This window comes from Myxine glutinosa, chromosome 9, assembly GCF_964187855.1.
Source record: "Myxine glutinosa chromosome 9, kmMyxGlut1.1, whole genome shotgun sequence".
NCBI lineage: Eukaryota > Metazoa > Chordata > Myxini > Myxiniformes > Myxinidae > Myxine > Myxine glutinosa.
In genome coordinates this window covers 67,599,967-67,615,633 of record NC_136269.1, presented here as the reverse complement: position 1 = coordinate 67,615,633, position 15,667 = coordinate 67,599,967, and the positions used below count along the sequence as shown (strand labels likewise).

The following is a 15,667-nucleotide window of genomic DNA, read 5'->3' as shown; positions in this document are numbered from 1 at the left end:
TCGGCAGCTGTGTCGCACTTGTTCCGTTTGTGCTGAACTCAAACCTCGTTTCTACAAACCGCCAATGGATACACTGATTCAGGCTACTCGGCCTTGGGAGAGATTGGCAATGGACTTCAAAGGGCCTCTACCGGCTTCGTGTCTCCCTGCTAGTCCTAGCCTACCGGCCTCGGATAGCTCTCGCTATCTCCTCATGATAGTTGATGAGTTCTCCAGATTCCCTTTTGCTTTCCCGTGCAATGATATGTCCCCTGCGGCGGTTATCCGGTGTCTGCAGATTTTGTTCTCCATTTTCGGGAATCAGGCTTACGTACACACCGATCGAGGTGCTGTGTTTCTGGCCCAGGATGTGAGGACCTTTTTGCTCCAACGCAATATAGCTTCAAGCTATACTACCCCGTACAGGCCACAGGCAAACGGTCAGGTGGAAAGATTTAATGGCATTATATGGAAGGCCATTACTCTGAGCCTTAAGTCTCGCGGATTAGGACTGGACCGATGGACCTGGATGGTGCACGGGGCGTTAAACTTGATCAGGACTTTATTATTCACAGCTACTAATCAAACTCCTCACGACCGTCTGTTTCGTTACTCGCGCCGTTCTGGGGCTGTTCGACCTTTGCCGAGCTGGCTAGCTGAGCCCGGACCGGCTTTTCTCAAACGCGCTGTTCGTCAAAGTAAATATGACCCGCTTGTCGACAAGGTTCACATTCTCCAAGCCAATCCCGAGCACGCTCGAGTGCTGCTGCCAAATGGACACGAGTCCACAGTCTCGGTGCGTCCTCTTGCTCCGTGCGGGGATACCGTTCAGCCGGAATTCAGCCAGGGGGACCCGTTGATGGGGAATTCACCGTTGGCTCCGCTCCGGCACACGCCCGACCCGGTCGGCCTTGAGCCGCCGCCGCCGTCTCCCGAGATAGGCGTTTCATCCGACGTGGGGGAATTTGGTCTCACGGTTGACGCTCCCGATGATTACCGAACACGCATCGGAAGAGAAACTCGACGCCCCGATCGCTACGGCTGGGACTGACATGACTTGCTGCTATGTACTCTTTTGCTACCTGAGTTTCTATACTGCTATTCTGCTTGCTTTCACCCCTCTAGGTCGTGTAGATTTAACGCCGGGGAGAATGTCATGAAATTCTGTCGAACATCTGAACCCAGGTGTCATGCGTCATTTGCCCGCTACGCGGCCATTATAAGAACTCGGTCATTCAGCGCTATGATCATACCTGAGACATTAACTGTATGCTATGCTGGTGCATAACTATATGGTACGTACCGCCACTTTGTTACGGCTTGCTTGTGCTCATATGTAAACTCATTACGAGTTCAGATGTATGCTGAATATTGATATGATGTTCGCTGGTTCTCTTTACAGGTATTGTTAGGGATCGAATGATATTAAACTCATGATCTGAGCCAATGATGTAACTCTGATTCTTACAACAATTATAACAAACCTTGATTCGTTTGATGCTGATGATGGCTTCAAACGTGGTCTGGATGGCATTGGGGAAGAAAAGTGTGACAGTGAGACGGACAGAGTTGTAGAAAGACACTGCCACGAACACTCTACGTGCTGTAATGGTTTCGCCCTCCAAGGCATAGGTCACGAAAGTGAAGTACACGATAAGCTTCGATGCAACAAAGAACCACGCCATATTCATGCCTCGCAGGTTAGACGTTTTCAGTATTTTTGCCACCTCCAGCCTGCATGCAGTTAGCAATGCTGTTAAACAAGTGTTTCAACCAACAAACATGCTCAGACATAAAAGTATTATAGAAAGGGTAGTAATGCAATCGCTCAGGAAGGAAGTAGTAAGCTGCTATGATGGCTCAGGAAGTAATAACTGTGCTTTTGGGCTGTCCAGTTTGTGTTAGATTCCAGGCTGAAGTGCAAAGTTGAAGACTGGGGTATTACAGTACTCCAGCCAAATGTGTACTACACAGACAGACAAAGAGACAGGCAAACACAGAAAAAGAAGCATTTTGAATCGAGTATACAAGTGTGGTGCATGTGCATTGTAGCAGTTAAAGTTGAGAGATCACCAAAAGTTAAGATATCTGCACAAACAATTTGAGAGGTGCAGAAGAATATTTAAATATTGTATTGAACAAACACTAACATGGACAACAAACTGTTACATACAACGCCACCTACGGACGATATAGAGACGTGTAGTCATATTACAAGATTTTATCACTTATGTACAGATAGCGGACAACAAAATGGAAGCACCTGGGTAAATGAAGTACACCAAGCAATGGCTTCCACACAGTTGGAGCCCATGTGTTAAGTAAGCAAATGTGTTAATTAAGCAAATAGCATCCCAGCATGCTTATAATCATGTATAACAATTCTGTACAGGCCTGGTTGCCTATAATTATGGCTAGCATGGCTGTATGAGGAGACGCCTCCCCCCCGCCCCCCCCCTCTCCAACACCGCCATCCACAAAGCAAGTGTGGTCACCCAATGGTTTGATGAGCATGACACTGATATTATCCATATGTCATAACCTTCTCAGTCACTAGATCTGAACCTAATCGAGTATTTATGGCATATTCTGGAACGACGTCTGAGACAGCATTTTCTACCTCCATCAAACAGGTGTGAATTGATTGACTTTTTCATGGACGAATGGTGCCGCATCCATCCTGCAGAATTCCAAACGCTGTCGGACTCTATGCCACAGCGTTTACAGGCTGTACTGATCACCCATGGTGGCCCATTGCCCTATTAACTGATTTTACATTGGTCAGGACCCAGTACCAATTGGCCAAAAACACCCAGATGACCCAAACCACCCAGAGGACCCAAAAGACACAAAAGACCCCTCGGACCCAAAGGACAAAACCACACATCCTGGAGAGGGTCTGCAATCTCCGATTGCTCTTTCTTGTTTTTTGTTTCATTGGTGTCTTTCCTGAAGAGTTGGTGAAAGAAGATAAAGCGTTAGGTGCATATAAATATCTGAGAGTATTGTGACGTGGAAGGGGGTTGGGGGGGGGGGGGGGGGGAGGAGGAGGGGAGGGTGGATCCTCAGTTAGAATATGCTAAGAATAGCTTTGTCCATGTGCTTGATTAGGTTAAAGTTACACCTGTATTAAGGAACTGTCAGAGATACAGTAAGTGGTATGTAATATGTGCACTGAAAAGAAGGCGATTGTAATCTTAGAGTAAAATAGTGTAAAGAGTACTGCATAAGACCTTCTGTACAGGGGAGGCAATGTGGGGGACTTGAGGGCAGAAAGACAAATGGAAAGCTCTTCCCACTTTACATGGAAACAACACAGGCCATTTGCTGAAGGGCTGTAGGCCAGGATGGAGGAGGGAATTGTGGAGCCCTGGAGAAGGGAAGAAAGGCCTGAAATCAGTAGCCACCCACTGACAATGAGCGGCCAATTGCCAATTGCAAGACGCATGCTGGAAGGCAGGTCCAGAGGGGGAAAAAGCTGCATCCACACATGCGCATCGTGAACGACGGGACTGAGGAGAACAGAATGGTTCAAGATCGCATATCAGTTCTCCCTCTCTGCTTGGTCGCTGACACGGATGGTTTTAGAAACAACGATGGCATCTACTCATTGCCATCTCCTCGTTGTCATCCTAATGCTTCGCCCCGCACCAGCTCTGTGTCCAAACGCATCTGCATGACAGGTTTGGCGGGACTAGCCCCAAAACTGAGGTAGTTTCGGGACGGACGGATGGACAGACGGATAGACGATCCTCGGGGTATTTTGGGTCTTCAGGTCTTTTGGGTCTTCAGGGTCATTTGGATCTTCGGGGTCTTCAAGGGTATTTTGGATATTTTGGGTCTTCAGGATCTTTTGTGTCTTCGGGGTCTTCAGGGTCTTTAAGTTATAAAGGCTTTCAGCAGTCTAAAGGGTCGAAAGGTATACAGTATTCCAATAGTACATAATTGATAGACTACATAATTAATAGGCAGGAAGCAAACAACGTTCAAACAGTACGCAATTAATAGACATATAGTCACATGGCTTTATGGACAGTTTCATGGACGGACAGACGACCGTGTTTTTCGGTTTTATATATATAGGCATACATTGATATCAAGTAAACTAGATGAAAATTGACGATTTATGTGACCTTGATCTTTGCCCAATTGACCTTGAAAACAATATCTTTCTTGCATATGACTACCTCAACCAGGTGTTAAGCTTCGTGAAGATTGGAGTATAATGCAACCTGTAGGCGGTTGACATACAGGCAGACAGACAGACAAACAGACAGACCAATCAATATACTTGAGAATTTTCGATTTTGCAAGTAACAAACAGACAAACAAGGGTGAATGAATACATAACCTCCATCCACCTTCGGTGGCAGAGGTAACAAATGTTTCCCTCCTTTTTTTCAAGGGATTGGTCAAATGATGGCATTCTCCGTACTGATCTATCGATCGCGTCAATTTCATGCAAACCCAAACATTCCATATCGTTCTTGCTATTTTCAATCCATGTCTTTTGAGGCAGTCTTCTCAACTTTCTTCCTTCTGTGTGGCAATTCAAGACAGTGTAGAATTAACCAACTCATGCCCTGTTAAGAGTAAACATGAACATGGAATAGCAAATTTTGGTATTTTACCTGCGATGTCACAAGTCTACAAGAGCTCCACTTGGTTGTTGTTGTTGTTGGGGATTGATTTTTGAATTGTGCACCCATTGGTCGGACCCCACCCACATTTTTCGCTTTACGCCACCCACTCTGGCCATGGCACCCATATAAAATAATTTGGCCATCATATTATTTTTGGTTGGCTTAAGACAGGCCTGTAGGCCTCTACTGATTATATACTGGCTGGGTTTTTGTGTCACATTTCCATTGGCTTTGTTTGAGTTGAGTGTTACTCACGATGAGGTACCCTGAAAAATCTAATCTATGTCGAATAAGAATTATTAGTAAGGATTAATCAAGCCTGTCAGCACACATGGTGTGCGACTCCCTAAAAAATAGCGTTACATGATTTTTGAATGGCCCCATATTGGGGTTAAACAATCAGTGACCATGTGACAAATCAGCTCCTTCTGATATAACCGTGGTGGAGCCTGTCATGGGTGAGAGACGTCAAGTTAATATTTTAATACCGCATTAAATGTGTGCTTCCCAATCGCACTGTTCATCTTTTAAGACTGCTTTAAGTACCCCTCCCAAATCCCTTCTACCCTCCCACCCCTCCCCCTCCCCCCTCCGACCTTCTCTATAGATCCAAGGCACTTCCACAACAAACTCACTTGCGCATAAAGTCGACAAGCTGTGAGAATGACCTCTCCCACGTGTACATCTTGATTATTCGCATTCCTGAAATCACTTCACTCATTGTGCGGATGCGGTTGTCTGTGAATATTGCAGTTTTTCTCCTGCAAGGGAAAGCCAAAAAAAGAAGACAAACATAATTCACAAAATTGAAAAAGGATGCATATTTAATGTTACTTCAAACGAGAGAATTTACAAACATGGCAATAATTTACAAGAAAGCTCAACTTTAAAAAATTTTTTCATACACAGACATGTATTACATACAGTGCCTCGAGAAAGTCTACCGCCCCCTTCCCCTCCCTTTAAAATGTTTCATCTTTTGTTGCCTTATAACCTGGAATGAAATTGCATTAAATACGACTTTTTCCACCTTTATTTACACATGGTAACCCACAACTTCCAAGTGAAAAACAAATTCTGCAAATTTCAGAAAATTTATTATAAACACAAAACTAGAATATATTGGTTGTATAAGTGTCCACCCTCCTGAGCTAATATTTGGTGGAAGCACCTTTGGCAGCAAGCAAGCAGCCTTGATTGGGCAATATTTGCTCATTCTTCTGTTCAAGCTCAGTCAAGTTGTGTGGGGAGTGTTGATGGACAGCAATCTTCTAGTAATGCCACAGATTTTCGATTGGATTGAGGTTGGGACTCTGACTGGGCCACTCAAGGACATTTATCTTTTTGTTCCTTAGCCACTCCAGTGTAGCTTTGGCTGTGTGCGTCGGGTCATTGTCATGATGAAAGGTGAACTTCAGCTTTCGTGCAGAGAGCAGCAGGTTTTCCCCGAGGCTTTTTCTGTGTTTTGCCCCATCCATTTGCCAAGGGTGCCCGGAGGGCGTGAATGGTGTTGGTGTCCTGTTTTCTGAGGAGTTTGTAGACAGTGTGGTGAGTGTGACTAGAGTGAGTGAAAGGTTGAGGATGGTGAAAATGATGATTGGAAAGCTCTTGGTGAACGTCATCTCGGGATATGCTCCGCAGGTTGGTCAAAGCAATGAAGAGAAGGACAAGTTCTGGTGTGCGATAGAGAAGCTGATGGAAAACGTGAAAGATGAGGAAGTTGTTGTGGTGGGAGGAGACCTGAATGGACATGTGGGAAGGAGTATGGATGGTTTTGAGGGAGTTCATGGGGGTTACGGATATGGTGTGACAAATGGAGAAGGTGAAAGGATTTTGGAGTTTGCTGATGGAGCTGATTTGTTGATTTGTAATACTCAGTTCCAGAAAGAGGATAATAAGCTTGTTACATACACATCAGGTGGGTCGACGACAACCGTTGACTACCTGATGGTGCGTAGGCGAGATAGGGGGCACCTCCGGGACACAAAGGTGATCCCGGGGGAGGAGGCTGTTTCACAGCACCATTTGGTTGTCTGCGACGTAAGGGTGAAAGGTGCGAGGAGAGCTCGGCGGGTGAAGTACCAACCGAGAATGAAGGTGTGGAGGTTGAAAGAGGTGGCAGTAAGGGAGGCATTAAAAGAGAGGCTGAGTAGGGTAGAGGATGATGTGGTTGAGCTTGAAAGTGGTTGGATGTCAATGAAAGCTAGTCTGTTGGGAGCCATTGGTGAGGTATGTGGATGGACAAAAGGACCACCGAGGCACTCGGAAACATGGTGGTGGGATGATGAAGTTGGAAAGAGGATTGATGAGAAGAGGAAGAAGTTCAAGGAGTGGCAGAAGGCGAAGGGTACGGGAGCAGAAACAGCAGAGCATGAAAGTTATAAGGCAGCCAGGAAGGCTGCAAAGAAAGAGGTAGCAAAGGCGCAGGAGGCATGTAGGAAAATGTTCGGAGAACGCTTGGATTCGGAAGAGGGTCAGAAAGCAGTATTCAGGATTGCAAAGCACATAGCGAAAGAGAGGTGTGATGTGATGGGTGTGAGTTGCTTGAAGGATGAAGTGGGACAAATCGTTGTCGACCCAGATGGAATTAAAGGAAGATGGAAAAGATATATGGAAATGCTGTTGAATACAGAGAATGAATGGGATGGCAACATAGAGAGTAACCCAGTTTTAGGACCGGCAGAGAAGATAACTGAGAAGGAAGTTGAGGAAGCGATAAAAGCAATGAAGAGTGGAAAAGCGGGAGGGCCGACGGGAGTTGTGGGAGATATGTTGAAGGCAGCAGGAAGTTGGGGTGTGAAGAGAATGACAGAGATCTGTAATCTGGTGGTGAAAGAAGGCCGCATTCCAGTGGATTGGGAACCGAGTACGCTTGTCCCTCTATACAAGGGGAAAGGTGACCCTCTGGAGTGTGGCTCGTACCGAGCGATAAAGTTATTGGAGCATGGAATGAAGGTATTGGAAACGGTGTTGGAGAGGAGGATAAGGAAGAAAGTGAAGATCGACGAAATGCAGTTTGGATTTATGCCAGGAAGAGGAACGACAGATGTGCTTTTCATTGTGAGGCAGTTGCAGGAGAAGTACATGGAGAAGAGGAAGAAGTTGTTTTTTGGGTTTGTTGATCTGGAGAAAGCATTCGATAGGGTTCCATGCAAAGTATTGACATGGGCATTGAGGAAGTTAGGAGTGGAGGAATGGTTGATCAGAGTAGTGATGGCAATGTACAAAAGAGCGCGCACAGCTGTAAGGACGAAGGACGGGAACAGTGGTGAGTTTGAGGTGAAGGTGGGAGTGCATCAGGGGTCGGTACTAAGTCCACTACTATTTGTAGCTGTGATGGAGGTGCTGGCTCAGAACGTAAAGGAGGGTTTACCGTGGGAGTTGTTGTATGCAGATGATCTGGTGTTGATTGCGGAAAGTATGGATGGACTGAAGGAAAAGATGAACAAGTGGAAGGAATGTATGGAGACAAAAGGTCTGAAGGTGAATATCGGAAAGACGAAGGTGATGGCAAGTGGTAAAGCATGTGGTGAGGTGGAAAGAACTGGGAAGTGGCCATGTGCTGTGTGCAGGAAGGGTGTCGGAGTGAACTCCATTCAATGTACAATGTGCGCTGAGTGGGTTCATCAAAAATGTAGTGGTCTGAGAGGGTCATTTACCAGTGTGGAAGCTACATTCAAATGTAAGGTGTGCACAGAGGGAGCTGCAGATGGAGGAAATGTTGAGTTGGATCTTGGAGACGGCGTGAAGCTGGAAGGTGTGAAAACATTTTGCTACCTCGGAGACATGCTGAATGGAGAAGGTGGATCAGACTCGGCAACGGTTGCTCGAGTGAGATGTGCATGGAAGAAGTTTCGGGAACTGAGTGGCGTGCTGATGAGGAGGAGAGTGTCGCTGAAGCTGAAGGGAAAGGTGTATGCTGCATGTGTGAGAAGTGTTATGATTTATGGGAGCGAGACATGGGTAATGAACGTAGAGCAGCAACGAAGGCTGGAAAGGGTGGAAATGCGAATGGTTCGATGGATGTGCGGAGTATCGTTGAGAGAGAGGAAGACAAATGATGAATTGCGAAAGATGATGGGAATATTGCCTGTGATTGATGCTGTGAAGAGGAACAGGCTGAGATGGTTTGGTCATGTGTTGAGGAAGGATGAAAGTGACTGGTTGAGAAGAGTGATGGAAATTGATGTTGAAGGAAGTAGAGGACGGGGAAGACCGAGAAAGACTTGGCTAAAGATGGTGGAAGAAGAAATGCGGGCAAGGGGGTTAACAAGGAGAGATGCAGAAAATAGGGCAAAATGGAGAAGATTGTCATGGGGACCGCAAGGCTAACCCCCGCTCTAGCAGGGAAAATGGCCTTAAAATGCATGTTGTTGTTGTTGTTGTTGTTGCCCCATCCATTTGCCCTTCTCTCCTGACAAGTGCCCCAGTCTCTCCTGATGAGAAACATCCGCATAACCTTATGCTGCCACCACAATGCTTCATTGCTTCACAGTCGGGATGGTGTTCTTTGGGTGATGTGCTGTGTTGGGTTTGTGCCAAACGTAACATTTTGCATTTAGGCCAAATACCACAAAACCTTTTGCCACATGGCTTCAGAATCTCTGGAGTGTTTTTTTGGATACCTCAAACAGGACTCAATGCGGGCTTTTTTGAGTAATGGCTTCCTTCCTGCCACCCTACCATACAGGCCAGTCTTGTGTCACATGCACTTTGCCATAAAGGCCTGTAGCACTTTCAAAGTTGCCATTGGCCTCTTGGTGGCCTCTCTGAACAGTCTTCTCCTTGCTTGGTCATCCATTTGGAGGGACAGCCTGATCTAGGCAGTGTCTTGGTGGTGCCATATGCCCTCCACTTCTTAATGATTGTCTTGACTGTGCTGCAAGGGATATTCAAGGCCTTTGAAATATTTTAAACCCATCCCCTGATCTGTGCCTTTCCATAACTTTATCTCGGAGATCTTTTGAAAGCTCCTTGGTGATCATGGTTGAGTCTTGCTGTGAAATGCATGACCCAGCAGAGGAAACCAATAGGAGCAGCTGATTTCATTTACTCACTAAACTCACTAAATAGAATCAGAATCACTAAAATTTAACACAGGCCGAGGCCAATTAACTTGGTGTGTGATTTTGAAGATGATTGGTTACACCTGAGCTAATTTACAATTGCTATTATAAGGGGGGTGGACACTTATCCAACCAAGATATTCTCATTTGTATTTTTAATGAATTTTCTGAAATTTGTAGAATTTGTTTTTCACTGGGAAGTTGTAGTCTAGTAGGAAGACTAGGTCCCCCTGCACCCCCCGGAGATATACTTCTAATCAGTGTTTCTAGATTGGAAAAAATGTGTAGAAAATGACTAGCTATGGCCCCAAGCTGAAAAAATGTCCCACATACCATTTTTATGCAAATTACTGCTGCCATTATCAAAAAAACGATTTTTGACATATCTCAGCCAATATTGCAGATAATTGAAAAATGAAGGTGTCTAGACCCATGTTTTGAAGGGCATAGATCATGATAGAACTATTCATAACATGATTACATGTGTCTATGGTATACTAGTATGCATATTAATGCTGTAATTACAAAATAATCAGTTTTACAAATGATAAGGATACGTTAATACTGCAGATAACTTAACATGGTACATAAGGGGTCTAAACCCAGGTATTTTCAAGGTTAAATGTCAACAAGATGCTCCTGAGTCTTGCATAGGGGCGGGACATTGGCAGTAACATTGGTACCACTCAACTTTTCTTCCCACCATTGACTTTGTATTGCGAGAGATTTTCACTTGCTTATTTAAAGGTTTCTCACCCAGCCCACGTAAAATCTACCAACTCCTGCTGTTAACTCCCAAACATATTTTTTTATGTTATCCAATCACAGTGCAGAAATGACAGACTAGAGATCCAAATTAGTGCTGCTATAGCTGCCATTTTACATTTCCATCCATGTAACATGCGCGCTCGCGCGCTCGTATCAATTGGTAATGTCGCGCGCTCGTATCAATTGGTAACGTTGATGTTATTGAATACCTCAGTTGAAAGTTCAGTCTTCCATTCCATCTGTGTGTTGTTCTTGGTATTCATCCTCCAATCTAGCCAGGTAAGATGCTAACTATAATGTTACTCACACTCTTGACTTCAGTTTCTGCATGAAATCATAAACAGGCAGAATAACAGCTGAGCCAGCTAGCACCATGTTAGCTAACGTTAAAGCTAGCCTCATCTATGTACAGTATGTTCCTAATGTCGGTGTAACTTAAACTTTTGTTAATGCCAAACATGAGACATATCTGTTGACTTCTGTATATGAATTGAACCAGAAAGAGGCACGACAGCTGAGCTAGCTACAGTAACTTAGCACAATGTTTCATTGGCCTAGATAGCTAACGTTAGTGTGGAAGAATTTAGATGTTTTAGCTATTAGCACTTTTGATGCCACTAAACATGGTTTAGTCAGCTAAAAAGTACCCTAGTGTAGAACATGACTCAGAACCTCTGTTACCTCACTGAAAACTCAGAGCCTCCTTTCACAGGCACTTTTAACATCATTCGTGATTTCTTATTTGTCATTTAACAGTGATGGTAGACATCGACAGCAAGCATGCCCAAAAGAAAACGGAGTGTAGAACCTGCAGCCCAAAGCTCTCCTCCTACATGCATCCTTCATGTACCATCCATGTCTGATCATGGGGATTTCACGCCCCTCCGTAAAATTAAAGGATCTGCTTCAGAAAAACTGCAACTGCTTCAAAAGATCCGGGATAGACGTCTCAACCAACCGCATGACTCCCCATGTCGTATGCAATCAGTATGTGATCAGATCCCGGCAACTCTTCCTGATGACCTAGAAAGAGTAGGATATCACAGCAAGTGTTATAAGCACTTTGTCCGCCACTTTCATCGTCTGGGAGATGATACAGAACCAGGGCCATCAACCTCATCATGGCATCACTCTCCTCGTAAACCAGGAGGTTCTGCTGAACCCATCTTCCCGCCAGAGTGTATATTTTGTGAGAAAGTTGAGACCAAAGATGCTCATCGCAATACTGAGAGGCCTACAACCTTCCCATCCTTTAAAAACAAAGAAAATGCATGGGAGCAAATCGAAACACGGGCTGAGAAAATGGGTCTCTATCGACTCCATCGAAAGGTGAAAAACAAAGACCTCTTTGCATGTGAGGCCAAACACCATCCGTCATGTTTTAAAGCTTTCCGCACAGCATTCTACAACTATGAGCGTGCGATTCACAGAGCCGAAGCACCAAAGGAGCAGGCTTGCATGTCAGCCGCCCATGAAAAGGCATTCAACTCAGTACTGGAACACATTCAAACCCAGGTCATCCAGCAGAATAAAGTTCTACAGCTTTCTTCCTTGCGCTTGCTCTATGTCGAGGAACTGAAACTGAATGGATATGAGAACTCAAATTATCGGTCAGAGAAACTACTGAAACGCCTACAGAATGACCCAATCAAGGAGCATATCCACTTCACGAAGGTTGATCATGACAAATGTGATGTCATTTCTTTCTGGCTTGTGCACAGCTCAAACATAACAGTTTCCAATGCTCTCGCACGAGCATTCACACTCGGAAGCACAAACAAGAACCAAAATGTTGCCCTCCAACTTCGCCAGGGTATTCTACAGGCTTTCAGAGAGTGTAAAGACCAACCATGGCCACCAACAGCTGAAGACATGGAGCTCAATCCTGAAGACATCCTACCTCCAGACCTTGTCCGCTTTCTCAGCGTGCTAATGACTGGCAAGGAGGGCATCGAGACAGAAAAGGTGAAGCGTCTGGTCTTCTCCATTGGACAAGATCTGTGCCGTGCAGTGTCAGATGGAAAATGGAAGTTACCAAAGCACATTCTCCTCTGTGTGACTGTAAGGCACCTGTTCCGAAGCAAACAGCTCACCACAATACTACACAGGCTACCCTCAAAGACCCCTCAACTCTACTCCTCATCAAAAAGTACCATGCCTTTGAGGAAAAGGTGCGCAAGGGCCACCTGGGGAAGACAGCTGCCTTCTGGATGTCGTTCATTACCCACTGCCATCTTGTCTTCATGCTCCTCCACTCTGTGAAGACCAACAACCTCCAGCTGTTTCACAAGTGTAACGGAGAGATGGCAGATATCTTCTTCGCCTTTGACGGACACAACTACTCCAGGTTTGTGTAGCATACATGGTAAAATGTATAACCATCACTGAGTAGATTTTAATTGATACTTGGGTTCATGTATTATGAGAGGAGCTATTCCAATAAATGTCTACAGTATTTCCCTCTCTGTACTTTACAGATATCTGACTTGGCTGGAAGTCCACCTGACAAATCTGGAAAGCACGCACCCAGGGGCCAAGGACCTGCTTACTATGGGTGCAATCGCAGTGGCTCGCTCGATGATACCAGGGGCACTCAGTGCTGTCGACAAGACAATGGAAGAAACGTGTGAGTGATGATGTACGGCCAGAGTCGCGAGTCATCAGTGGACATTGTCCGTGCCAAGCTGCTACGAAAAATGGTGGGAGAGGACAAGACCCTCACATCCAAGTCCAAGGTTGATCTGGCTCGCCTTCCTCCATGCCAGTCTGCCCTGAAGCCGCACATCCAGCGTGTGAACCACCGCGTAGCATTGTACAAAAGAGCCGATCAACCTATCATCGAAAAGCCAAAACCTTATGAGGAGCAAGGATGGATAAGGACTGATAAAGGACTGTTGAAACCAATGTGGTCCAGTGGTCCCATCCTACCAACCTCACTGGTGGATCTTCTGAACACAGGAGAGCACGAAGAGGAGGAGGAAGAGGAAGGAGAAGAAGAGTTTGACTCTGACGATTTCGATGAAAATGATGATGACTGACTCAGTGTAGAATCACTAATGCTAATGATGTTTATCTAAAACAAGCAAGAGAAGAGTGGTCACATTGAGTGCTAGGACTATTTTGACAGTTGTAATATTTAGAAAAATAAAACTTTGTGTTAACGTCTGTGTAGACGGACCTTAATATGAGTCTATTATTTCGTAAAACTGTGATTATTTTGTAAATAAAGCACTAATTAGCATACTAGTATACCATAGACACATGTAATCATGTTATGAATAGTTCTATCATGATCTATGCCCTTCAAAACATGGGTCTAGACACCTTCATTTTTCAATTATCTGCAATATTGGCTGAGATATGTCAAAAATCGTTTTTTTGATAATGGCAGCAGTAATTTGCATAAAAATGGTATGTGGGACATTTTTTCAGCTTGGGGCCATAGCTAGTCATTTTCTACACATTTTTTCCAATCTAGAAACACTGATTAGAAGTATATCTCCGGGGGGTGCAGGGGGACCTAGTCTTCCTACTAGACTATTGTGGGTTACGATGTGTAAATAAAGGTGGAAAAAAGTCTGATTTAGTGCAATTTAATAACAGCCTACAAGGCAACAAAAGGTGAAAATTCTGAAAGGGGGTGTGGACTTTCTATTGGCACTGTGTATACACAATATGTATGCGTATATATATAGTATATATATATATATATATATATATATATATATTGTTGCGGTTTTGAGTTTTGTACAGTCAGTACAATAAAGGTTAAAATTTCCCCCTCATAGTTAGTCACACAAGCAACATGTAGCCTCGCGATAGTGTAGTTATTTCTTAGTATTTGTGAGCTTAGTCCTTTTCCTATGTTAGTTCTGCGTTGAGTAGAGTCAGGAGAATAGGTCCTACTTTTACTGACTATCCCGCCTCCCTAGCCTCATGCCCCTTTGAGGGCATTGGTTCATTTGGTTCAATTTGGTTCATTGGGCCTTTGGTTCATTTTGGGCAAATTAACACGAGCAGGCCTAGGAGGGTCAGGGCGGGGCCGAATGAGGGCGGCAGAGGAGCCGACGGTAAGCACGAGCCGCCAATCAGGGCTCAGAGGTTGTGGCGGCAGCACTGCGTCACAGGGCGTGGTTGGAAGGTTCGAGAGGGTTCAGGAAGGTTCGGGGCGTATCTATATAACCCATCGTGCAAAGCCCCCAGGAGGACCAGCGCAGGAGAACTAGCGCGGGAGGACTAGCGCGGGAGGACTAGCTGATGAAGTGAAGGAATGATGAGAGGACTCGTTGATGAGCAGGAATTGAGAGATAAGCGAGTGGAGGAAAACGCGCTATTATAAAGTGATGCTCAGTTGAGCTGGAGGCCGAGCCGCGTACAGTGCGTTAAGTCACGCGAGTGATAACGGCTGTGTAACCGCCAGCCGCGCTGAGAGACGCGTATTTTCCGTTCTACCTCATCGGCTGCCTTTGTTCGGGAGACACGTGACGAGGTTCCTTCCACCGCCTGCTTGCCATCTTCGCGGGACGTGCTGCATCCGTGGAGAGCCCGACGGGGCCGTTCCTGGACAACCACGTCGACGCGTCTGGGCGGACCATCAACCTGCCTGCAATTCCCTGTGTGAGTGTGACGGGCCCGAGTCTGGGCGGTAAGATAAGACTGACTAAGTGCTGCTCTGTGTCTCTGCGTCCACCGATCACTGTATATACGTGTGGGAATCATAATTAAACCTGTGTTCTTCCTTTTCCATTCGATCGTTCCTGTGATTTCCTCATTGGCTAAGCGTGGTACGAATAGAACCGCTTGAATCGGGTTCCACTACTAAAACTGCACGGACCACGTGGTACTCAATCCGCTCGGCGTACCCAAATCACACGTGGCTCGTGCGAGACTTGCTTCCTCGCTTCCGTGGCGGCGCAGGGATTTAGGTACAAGCGAGACTTGGTCCCGAAATCCTACCTTGCGTTTTGCCCGGAAGAGGCGTTTCAAGTCTCTGTTCCGCCAAGCCCAGGAAGAACAAGGGGATTAATCCCCCTTTGTAAGGGTAAGAAGCGCGGTGGAGAACCATAACAATATTATATACTAGCAGAAGTACCCGGCATTGCCGGGCGAGGGAGCGGGAAGGGGAGGGGAGGGGAACGGGGGGGAGGGGAGGAGGAGGGGGGGGGAGGGGAGAAGAGGGGGGGAGGCGGATGGGGAGGGGGAGGGGAGATG

The 15,667-nt window shown here is 45.7% G+C and overlaps 1 protein-coding gene across 1 annotated transcript in view; it reads right to left on the bottom strand.

The window, feature by feature from the left end:
* ABCC4 (ATP binding cassette subfamily C member 4 (PEL blood group)) overlaps nt 1–5,405 on the bottom strand; it is a 157,296-nt gene extending 151,891 nt beyond the window's left edge. Inside the window, exons 1-2 of the mRNA XM_078784419.1 lie at nt 5,258–5,405; nt 1,464–1,713 (exon numbers count right to left, since the gene is read on the bottom strand). Coding sequence (XP_078640545.1) covers nt 1,464–1,713; nt 5,258–5,343 — 336 coding nt within the window. The 5' untranslated portion in view covers nt 5,344–5,405. The remainder of the gene's footprint in view (nt 1–1,463; nt 1,714–5,257) is intronic.
* Nucleotides 5,406–15,667: the final 10,262 nt, after the last annotated feature.